This window comes from Camellia sinensis, chromosome 3 (assembly GCF_055761805.1).
Source record: "Camellia sinensis isolate YWXY chromosome 3, ASM5576180v1, whole genome shotgun sequence".
NCBI classification, from domain to species: Eukaryota; Viridiplantae; Streptophyta; class Magnoliopsida; order Ericales; family Theaceae; genus Camellia; species Camellia sinensis.
This window is the reverse complement of record NC_138963.1, coordinates 49,237,269-49,248,661: the sequence shown is the minus strand read 5'-3', so window position 1 is coordinate 49,248,661 and position 11,393 is coordinate 49,237,269. Positions and strand designations below refer to the sequence as shown.

The 11,393-nt window shown below is 33.3% G+C and overlaps 1 protein-coding gene across 1 annotated transcript; it reads right to left on the bottom strand.

The window, feature by feature from the left end:
* Positions 1-6,267: 6,267 nt before the first annotated feature.
* On the bottom strand, positions 6,268-11,393 carry LOC145821495 (uncharacterized). Its single transcript, XM_082918016.1, has 2 exons — positions 11,190-11,393; positions 6,268-6,798 (listed from the first exon to the last, which is right to left on the bottom strand). Exons 1-2 carry the CDS (start codon positions 11,391-11,393, stop codon positions 6,268-6,270), a joined length of 735 nt encoding a protein of 244 aa, XP_082774142.1.

The following is an 11,393-nucleotide window of genomic DNA, read 5'->3' as shown; positions in this document are numbered from 1 at the left end:
TGAGTCTAAAAATTTTAAAAAATACTTAAAATATTTAAAAAATTTAGTGAAAACAAAAAAGAAATACGAAAAACAAAAAAGTAAAATTTTTTGAAAAGTGAATTCTGAAAATGGAAACCAAACAGAGTGAATGATTCCTTGTGTAATGGTCACCTAGTGAATTTTTGATTAATTGTTTATTTATTTATTTATTTTCAATTTGTTTTTGTTGTTTGTGATTCGTAAGGGTGTTTTGTTTTCTAGTTTATAAATATGAAAGTAAATTTCATCTTTGTTTGTTGTGGTTGCTTATTATAAGATATACTATTTTTTTTTATTGTAAAATTTTACTCTGATAGTTTGTCTTTGTGTGATTTGTTTGTAAACTTGTAGTGAAGATATGTTTCCTAATTGATTGACAATAAATCAGAGTAAAATTTTACTATGAAACAGAGTAAAATTTTATTATTTACGTTAATTTTCATTTTTTTATTATAAAGAATTTCATAGTCAACCTACATCTTGTTTGATAAATTTTGGTAATAGTAGTATATGTTGGACTTTTGAAGAAAAACTTTTTGTACTTGTCTTTAATGTATTAAAATTTAATTACAAGAAGGTTTTGACCAAATTCTCCCAATTTTTTTTTTTATTATATATAACTCAATCACACCTCTAATATAAACTTAAATCTCAATATAATATATTTTTTATATTATATGATAGCTATTGTAACATTTTCTATCTAATTTTGAACATAAGTTAGTTTTAGGAGTAAACTAAGAAAATTTTGAAACATGAAAGATTAAAATGAAAAAAAAATAAATTTTAAGTGCTAAAGTAATGTAATAACCAAACATAAAGAAAGCAAACTGTAATTTACCATGACAAATATCATACCGGTGACATATAGGGTTGATATCATGAAGCTGTCATTAAACACTGTAATTTACAACTATCACGCTCCAAAATTTGGACAATTAAATATTAAATTAGGACTAAACCCCAATCAATATTCCATCATCCAAATCCTAGGAGTGAAACAAAAAACTAAACGCCAACCAAACCATCAACCATAATTTCATAAGTAACCAATACCTCAACATTAAGGTAACAACAACTAGTCAAAACAATTTAAATAATGTACAGTTACAAACCATGCCAAATTATCCCAATACTAAAGTCATAAAAAAAAAATTAATAAATACATAAACTAAGAGACAAAACGAATGCAGCTGAGTTATTCCACGTCACCACCGTAGCCCCAACTAATCCTGCAAAGGAAGCTCGACAGCGCTCGAACAGAATGCAGCCGAGTTACCAAGAGACAAAACGAGTCAGTATACAAGTATACTGGTATGAGTACAAGATTTAACACCCATGTGTCCACCAGAAACAAACAAAAATATATTTAATTCTTGTTACGGGATAAGACAAGTAGTTTCATCTGCACCGAGACGAATGAGTAATTTCTCGAGATACGGTGGCATTTAGTTTTTCGCCCGTACACAACGAAATATAAATTGAGTATGAAATAAATAAAATAAAATAAAAATAAAAATATGATGAGTCAGCCCTGCAAAAAAAATTAGTAAGACCCACCATCCTGCAAAAAAATTAAGTTAGTATAATTTAATCATACACAACTTGCTAAAGAAGTATAAAAATGCACCGTTTCATACTTAAATAATTCGAATTGACCAAAATTTAAAGAACAATAGTTGTACAGAATCAAGTTTCCTAAAAGACGACGCGAACGAATTTAGTAGAAACTGAACAGGTTGAGAGAAAAACTTGATAGAAGAACCTAGACAGATTTCAAACGAAAAATCTGAAACTAGAAATGAATAGAAACTACCCCAAGATGATTTTTTTCGAAAAAGTTCAAAACACAAAAAGTGTGCAGAATAATGTTTTACTTCATTTATGTGAAACCAATAAAATGAGCTTGTTTCGTGGGTTAAAATAACCTCTGAAATCTGCATTGCTAAAATAAATCAAAACTACAATAATTAAGATTATCCGATTACAAGTTCTAATCGATTTTTTTAATAAAAAGTTAAAACACAAAAATTGTCTAGAATCACGTATACATGCCTCTTCTCAAATTTCATAATTTATCGAGGTCATTTACTATTTTTCAAGATGTATAAATCAATACAATACACACTATAACAATAAACTCATAATTAAATTCTTTGTACCTTAACTCCACCACTTCGGCCTCCACTTCCGGCCTACACATATATCCCATGTGCCTCTTGTATACCTAACGCCGCTCCGAAGCCAAACTTGCACAGGGATATCATCCCGAGTTTGACCTGCACTCCCCTGATGGTTAGCATATACGTACGCGCATAAATCAAAGCACTCGTCTGCTCATGAGAACGAGGCAACAATATATATATATATACACAATATCTCACTCATGAGAATAAACATAACAATGCCAAGCCTAAGGCATTCAAATAAATCTCATAATCCTCACTTTTCTTTTTATACACTCTTTCTTACCAACACTCAAATAAAACAACAATCCATGGAGTCATGGTGGAGTATAAGAAATTTATTTATGGGTTCCTAATTAATTTTAATTTCATATAACCATGAGTGTGATTACAACCATAAAAGAAATCCATATAAAACCCTAAACCTGGCATACACAACTAAACAAAATAATTAAAATCAATCAATCAATCAATTAAAAATCCCAAACTTTACATACACAACTAAACAAAATAATTAAAATCAATCAATCATCTAAAAACCCTAAACCTTACATACACAACTAATCAAAATAATTAAAATCAATCTATCATCATTATATAAATACAAATTCAAGCTAGCATCAAATAAATAAATAAAAACAATGAATTAAACATAAATCAAGAGAAGTGGGTTTTGTACTCACAAAATTTTTTTAAAGATCAAAAAAATATTTAGGGGATTAATGAAGTCGCCAAAACAAAACCCTAACCCCCTTTTTTTTTCTTCTTCTTCTTCTTCCGTCGTCTTTCTGTTTTGCGTGACACACACCACTCTCTTTTTTTTGTTCTTTGATTACTCTCTCTCTCTCTCTCTCTCTCTCACTCACGCCACACCCACAACACTCTCTTTTTTGTTTTCTTTCTCCTTAACTTCTAAACCTAATTGACTACTGTATTATATTATATGTATAATAACCTAATAAACTATTATATAATATTATATGATATAATACAACATAATTATAATATATATAAATATAAATATAAGATAAAAATATATATATATATATATATCTATATATAACACCTCTTTTATATATATATATATATAACCAATATAAATATATAAATATTTGGATTAATTATATATAATTAAATAACACATTAAATTAATTAATCACTACATTAAATTCATTAAATATCACATTAAATTCTCACGTGACCACACAATTAATAAAGCTAAAAATAAAATAATAATATAATAATAATAATAAATAAATAAAGACTTAAGAATATTAGGGTCGCTACAATATACACACCTCAAAAGAATCTCGTCTCGAGATTCGATAGGGGAGAGTACTAGACAAAAAATTTCGGATGCATATGCCGAACTTTATCTTCTAACTCCCATGTAATATCGTTCTCATTTTCACTCCATTGCACTTTCACCAAATTCACTTTCTTGCGCCGCAACTGCTTTACATCCCGATCTAGAATAGTAACCGGTCGCACCACATACGTTAGATCGTCACTAATCTCCAACACTTCTGGTGATGCTACTTGGGAAGGGTCTTACACACACTTCTGCAATAAAGATACATGGAACACATTGTGAATCATAGCTAAAGCATACGGTAGGGCTAATTTGTAAGCTACATTACCAATCCTCTCAGTGATCTCGTATGGTCCCACAAATCTAGGTGCCAACTTTCTCTTTTTTCTGACCCGCATGATACCCTTCATCGTTGAGACCTTCAAAAACACAAAATCTCCAACATTCAACTCAACCCCCTTACGTTTTCTATCAGCGTAACTCTTCTGACGACTCTGTGCAGTCTTAATACGTTCTCAAATAATGTTCACCTTCTCCGTGGTCTCTCTCACCAACTCTAGCCCTAACAATGGCACATCTCCTACCTTCATCCAACAAGCAGGTGATCGACATGGCCTCCTATACAAAGCCTCAAAAGGTGCCATCCCGATACTGGAGTGATAGCTATTATTATAAGCATACTCCACCAATGGCAAGTGTTCTTCCCAACTACCACCAAGATCGAGGACACAAGCTCTCAACATATCCTCCAAGATCTGATTTACCTGCTCAGTTTGCCCATCCTTCTGAGGATGATAAGCCATGCTCAAGTCTAATCTAGCACCCAAAGCATGCTGAAAACTCTCCCAAAACTCTGCCACAAACAACGGATCATGATTCGAAACTATAGGAACTGGCGCGCCGTGAAGTCGCACCACCTCCCGAATATACAGCCTAGCTAGTTTATCTGCAGTTCGGTGAACACTGATAGGAATAAAATGAGCAGACTTGGTGAGTTGATCTACTATCACCCAAATAGATTCATTGCCTCATTTAGACCGCGACAATCCATGCACGAAGTCCATAGAGATGTACTCCAATTTTCAAGTAGGAATCTCAAGAGGCTGCAAAAGTCCAAACGGTCGTTGGTGTTCTGCCTTAACCTGTTGGCATACATAACATTGAGAAACATACTCTCCTATGTCCTTCTTCATACCTTCTCACCGAAACATCCTTTTCAGGTCATGATACATCTTACTCTCACCAGGGTGAATGGTATATTGGGATCTATGGACATCATCCATAATCTCTTTCCTCAATTCAACAATGTTAGGTACGCAAAACATGCCCCTGAATCGCAATGCCCTATCTGAGTCCACAGACCAATCAGTAGGACAATCATCGATCAAATCCACTACAAGGTCATCGAGCTTGCTGACGAGAAACCCATCTAAATTCTGCATCAAACGAACCTTACCCAGTAACGTCGGCTGCACGGTCAAAGTATCAATGTATGCCCTCTCAGCACTCTCTATTGGTTGAACATCATGCATTGAAATTAACTCCAAGGACTTCCATTCCTAAATCATCAAAGAAGCTATAATCCCATGTTGTCGACTAAGTGCATCTGCGACCACATTTCCTTTCCCGGGGTGGTAAAGGATCTCAAAATCATAACTACTGATGAATTCAACCCACCTCTGTTGCCTCATGTTTAACTCTTTTTGAGAAAAAAAGATATTTGAGGCTCTTATGATCTGTGTATAACTCAAAGTGCTCCCCAAACAAGTAGTGTCGCCACACTTTCAACGCAAAAACAACTGCTGCCAACTCTAAGTCATGAGTAGGGTATCGTCTCTCATGAGGTTTTAGCTGTCGAGAAGCATAAGATACAACCTTCTGATGCTGCATCAACACACATCCCAATCCAGTTCCACTCGCATCAACAAACACTACTAACTTTTCCCCTTGTACTGGTATAGTTAACACCGGAGCTGTAGTCAACCGTTGCTTTAACTCCTGGAAAACTTTCTCACAATCATCTGTCCATACAAACTTCACATTCTTGCGGGTCAACTTGGTCATGGATACTGCAATAGTGGAAAACTTCTCTATAAATCTTCTATAATAACCAGCTAGTCCTAAAAAACTTCTCACCTCTGTAGGGTTCGTGGGCTGCTTCCATTCTTTGACTGCAACAACTTTCTCAGGATCTACCGCTATCCCTGATTGGATACAACATGACCCAAAAATCGAACTTCTTTCTCCCAAAAGTGACACTTGCTGAACTTAGCGTATAACTGCTGCTCCCTCAAAGTCTGCAACACGACTTTCAAGTGTTCTCTGTGTTCCTCCTCATTCTTAGAATACACCAGGATATCATCTGTGAAGATAATCACAAACTTATTTAGATACGGTTGAAAATTTTCTATTCATCAAGTCCATGAAATAGGCAGGAGCATTGGTCAAACCAAAAGGCATTACAGGAAATTCGTACAACCCATACCGGGTCCGAAAAGCAGTAAGCGGTATACTTTCCTCTAACACACCCATCTGACGGTAACCTGTTCTGAGATCAAACTGAGAGAACATGGTTGCTCCCTTCAACTGATCAAACAAGTCATCAATTCTAGGTAGCGGATACTTGTTCTTGATAGTCACCTTGTTTAGCTCTCTCTAATCTATGCACATACGGAGAGTGCCATCTTTCTTGGAGACAAAGATCGCAGGTGCTCCCCACGAGGAGTTACTTGAACTAATGAACTCTTTCTAAAGCATCTCTTCCAGCTGCTTTTTCATCTCCACAAGCTTCTTAGGCGCCATTCTGTATGCCGCCTTAGAAATCGGTGCAGTTCCCGGCACTAGGTAAATGCAAAATTCTACTACCCGTCGGGGTGGAGGTCCAGGTATCTCTTGAAATACATCCTCAAACTCACGTACCACATCTACCTCACCAATGTCCTGCTTAGGGATTTTTACCGAGCATAGAAAACTTGTCATCATAGACTCTTCTCCATTGCTAGAAGTGTGGGTAAGCCGTGGCATACTGGGAATATCTACATTTACAGTCCTTCCAGCACAATCTAGAGTCACAAAGTGTTTTCGTAGCCAATGCATACCCAAAATAATTGTAAACCCCTCAAACACTAAAACAATTAGGTCTGCATACAAGACCTTGCCCGCAAAGTCAATCTCAAAATCTTTACACATGACATAAAGAGTAACTGCCCCTCCTAAAGGGGTCTCAAAACGAATAGGTCTAGACAAGAAGGTAGTTACAATATGTTCTCTTTCTACAAACTGTCTAGATATAAAAGAATGAGAGGCACCAGTACCAAAAAGTAATCTAATGGGTTCTTGAAAAAAATTAAATGTACTTTCCAGCCATCACCTTCAAATTAAACACACAAGAAGAATTCGTTCATAAATACGTAGAATAAACTCAACCACCAAACTAAACCAATTAACCCATGTTTCCACAATCCGAGGATCACCTAAACTCTCACAAGTCTAGGGTAACCTAGAGCTCTGATGCCAAACTGTCACGTTCTAAAATTTAGACAATTAAATATTAAATTAGGATTAAACCCCAATCAATATTCCATCATCCAAATCCTAGGGGTGAAACAAAAAACTAAACGCCAACCAAACCATCAACCATAATTTCATAAGTAGCGAATACCTCAATATTAAGGTAGCAACAACTAGTCAAAACAACTTAAATAATGTACAGTTACAAACCATGCCAAATTATCTCAATACTAAAGTCATAAAAAAAAAATAATAATAAATGCATAAACTAATATCAACCCTAAGCTCAAGAAAACAAAAGAAGTCCAAACGACATGTCCAACCACTATAGTTATTCCACGTCACCACCGTAGCCCCAACTAATCCTGCAAAGGAAGCTCAACTGCGCTCAAATAGAACGCACCCGAGTTGCCAAGAGACAAAACAGGTTAGTATACAGGTATACTGGTATGAGTACAAGATTTAACACCCACGTGTCCACCAGACACAAACAAAAATACATTTAATTTTTGTTACGGGACAAGACAAGTAGTTCCATCCGTACCGAGACGAATGGGTAGTTTCTCGAGATACAGCGGCATTTAGTTTCTTGCCCGTACACAACGAAATATAAATTGAGTACGAAATAAATAAAATAGAAATAAAAATATGGTGAGGCAGCCCTGCAAAAAAATAAAGTTAGTATAATTTAATCATAAGCAACTTGCTAAAGAAGTATAAAAATGCACCGTTTCATACTTAAATAATTCGAATTGACCAAAACTTAAAGAACAAAAGTTGTACAGAATCAAATTTCCTAAAAGACAGTATGTACGAATTTAGTAGAAATTGAACAGGTTGAGAGAAAAACTTGATAGAAGAACCTAGACAGATTTCAACTGAAAAATCAGAAACTAGAAACGAACGGAAACTATCCTATGACGATTTTTTTTGGAAAAGTTCAAAACAGAAAAAGTGTGCAGAATAATGATTAACTTCAGTTTACGCGAAACTAATAAAAATGAGATCGTTTCGTGGGTTAAAATAGCCTCTAAAATCTGCATTGCAAAAATAAATCAAAACTACAATAATCAAGATTATCCGATAATAAGTTCTAATCGATCTTTTTAATAAAAATTTAAAACACAAAAGTTGTCTAGAATCACGTATACATGCCTCTTCTCAAATTTCATAATTTATCGAGGTCATTTACTATTTTTCAACATGTACAAATCAATACAACACACACTATAATAATAAACTCATAATTAAATTCTTTGTACCTTAACTCCACCACTTCAGCCTCCACTTCCGGCCTACACATATATCCCATGTACCTCCCGTATACCTAACGCCGCTCCGAAGTCAAACTTGCACGGGGATATCCTCCCGAGTTTGACCCACACTCCCTTGATGGTTAGCATATATGTACGCGCGTAAATCAAAGCACTCGTCTACTCATGAGAACGAGGCAACAATATATATATTCACAATATCTCACTCATGAGAATAAACATAACAATGCCAAGCCTAAGGCATTCAAATAAATCTCATAATCCTCACTTTTCTTTTTATACACTCTTTCTTACCAACACTCAAATAAAACAACAATCCATGGAGTCATGGTGGAGTATAAGAAATTTATTTATGGGTTCCTAATTAATTTTAATTTCATATAACCATGAGTGTGATTACAATCATAAAAGAAATCCATATAAAACCCTAAACCTGCCATACACAACTAAACAAAATAATTAAAATCAATCAATCAATCAATTAAAAACCCCAAACCTTACATACACAACTAAACAAAATAATTAAAATCAATCAATCATCTAAAAATCCTAAACCTTACATACACAACTAATCAAAATAATTAAAATCAATCTATCATCTTTATATAAATACAAAATCAAACTAGCATCAAATAAATAAAAATAAATAATTAGAAACAACGAATTAAACATAAATCAAGAGAAGTGTGTTTTGTACTCACAATATTTTTTTAAAGATCAAAGAAATATTTAGAGGATTAATGAAGTTACCAAAACAAAACCCTAACCCTTTTTTTTTTCTTCTTCCGTTGTCTCTCTATTTTGCGCGACACACACCACGCTCTTTTTTTTGTTCTTTGATTACTCTCTCTCTCTCTCTCGCCACACCCACAACACTCTCTTTTTTGTTTTCTTTCTCCTTAACTTCTAAACCTAATTGAATCCTATATTACATTATATATATAATAACCTAATAAACTATTATATGTATGGGTGTTTGGGAAGTGAGTTTTTATGTAGGTTTTTTTTAGTTGTAGGATATTATTGGATAAAATTTTTTAAGTGTTTGGGAGGATAGTTGGGTTTTTTTGTGGTTGGATGTGATGTTTGTAAGAGAAAAAATAAAATGATTATGGGGTTGGATGTGATATTTTGTTTGGATTTGTTTTTTTTTTTTTGGTTTTGCAAAAAGTTTGTCTTTTTGTGTAAAAAATAAAAAAAACCCCAACACACAACCTTTCCAAACACCACAATACAGCATAATTATAATATATATATAAATATAAATATAAGATAGTATATATATATCTATATATATAACACCGCTTTTTTTTTATATATAACAAATATAAATATATAAATATTTGGACTAATTATATATAATTAAATAACACATTAAATTAATTAATCACCACATTAAATTCATTAAATATCACATTAAATTTTCATGTGACCACACAATTAATAAAGCTAAAAATAAAATAAGATAATAATAATCATAATAATAAATAAATAAAGACTTAAGAAAATTAGGGTCGCTACAACAACCACCAAGGGTGGTAGCCTAGTAGAGAAGGCATCCTTCTCCATAGGCATGACCCAGGTTCGACTCCTAGGGGGAGTGTAATGTTGGGTAATTCTAGTGGTTCTCTGCAGAGATCTCTCTCTGTACTCCAATTGAATCCTAAGTTCGTCTGTGGCGTATGGTTGAGTTTCGCTAGTGCCTCGGTAGTGGGTCCCTTCCTATGGATTAGTTGGTTGAGTTTCGCTAGTGCCTCGGTAGTGGGTCCCTTCCTATGGATTGGTTTAAATCAGGCTGGCAACAGGTTACCTCGGGGGCCTAGGTCTACAAATGCAGTGATGACATCTCAGGCCATCTTTTTTTCTTTGTTTAAAAAAAAAAACTGTAATTTATATGTCAATGGAATTTTTTTTAAAGGAAAATTCCTTTAAATTTTGAAAAAATATATATATATATATATATAATAAGTTTTACAAGTTTGTATAATTATATTGGGTACTTTTAAAATTTTAGATAATATAATATTTAAGCCCATTTTTTATTAGAAATGTATTAGCCATAGATAAAAAAAAAAAAATTGATGATATCATATTTTTTTTTATATTAAAATGTGTATTTTATCTTATTTATTTTTGTCTCTTCAAACTATTTGTTATTATAATTATGCCAAAACTATAAGATTTGCTATATTTTCTTTAGTAGACTTTTTTCTATTTTTTAAACATTTTTGGTCTGTCTATTCAAGCAAAGCCTAAAATTGAAAAAAAAAATTGAATTTTTTTTTAAAAAATCCTTAGAAATTTTATTTTATTTTATTTTGATAAAAATATTTATAGTTTTTAATATATGAATCTCTCATTTTTATAAAATTATTAATGTTTAGATATCTTAAGAATGTAACCAATATTAAATATAATTAATAAGACCTTTTAAATAATAATTTAAAAGAAATAAAAATAATCACTTTGTTTATTTACATTTTCAAAATGTTTTTTATTTTTCAAAAATAAAAACTAATTTGATGAAAATAAATACAAAATATATTTTGTTTTGGGTATGACTTATAAGAGCATCTCCAACGGTTCATCAAAAAATTCATCAAATTTGAGTAAAAAAAGGACGAATTTCTCAGTTTGATATCAGCCACTCCAACGGTATTTCATCAAATCATCAAAACACTGGACGTCTGGGTGGACGACCAGTTGGTCAACCGACTGGTCGACCAGAAAGATAAAAATCCATTCGCTTTATAGAGCTATTGTCGGTGACTACCAAAGCTTCACTGAACTCCTGCCTCTGCCGAGAGTTAAAGAGAGAGAGAGAGAGAGAGAGAGAGAGAGAGAGAGAGAGAGAAAGAGAGAGAGAGAGGGCTTGAAGAAGACTACCCACAAAATCAAGAATCCATGAAATGCAGTTTGGATCCTAATTGCAACCCATGCTTGCCTCACAACCTTGAAATCTTTAGGCAGAGCTTGGACCATAGTTGCTACAGCAGATGTAAAAGTATCAGTAGTGACCAATGAAGAATCAGAGCCCTTTGATGCAACACCCCAATGATTCCCTTTCAAACCCTTCAATTTGGAAACCAT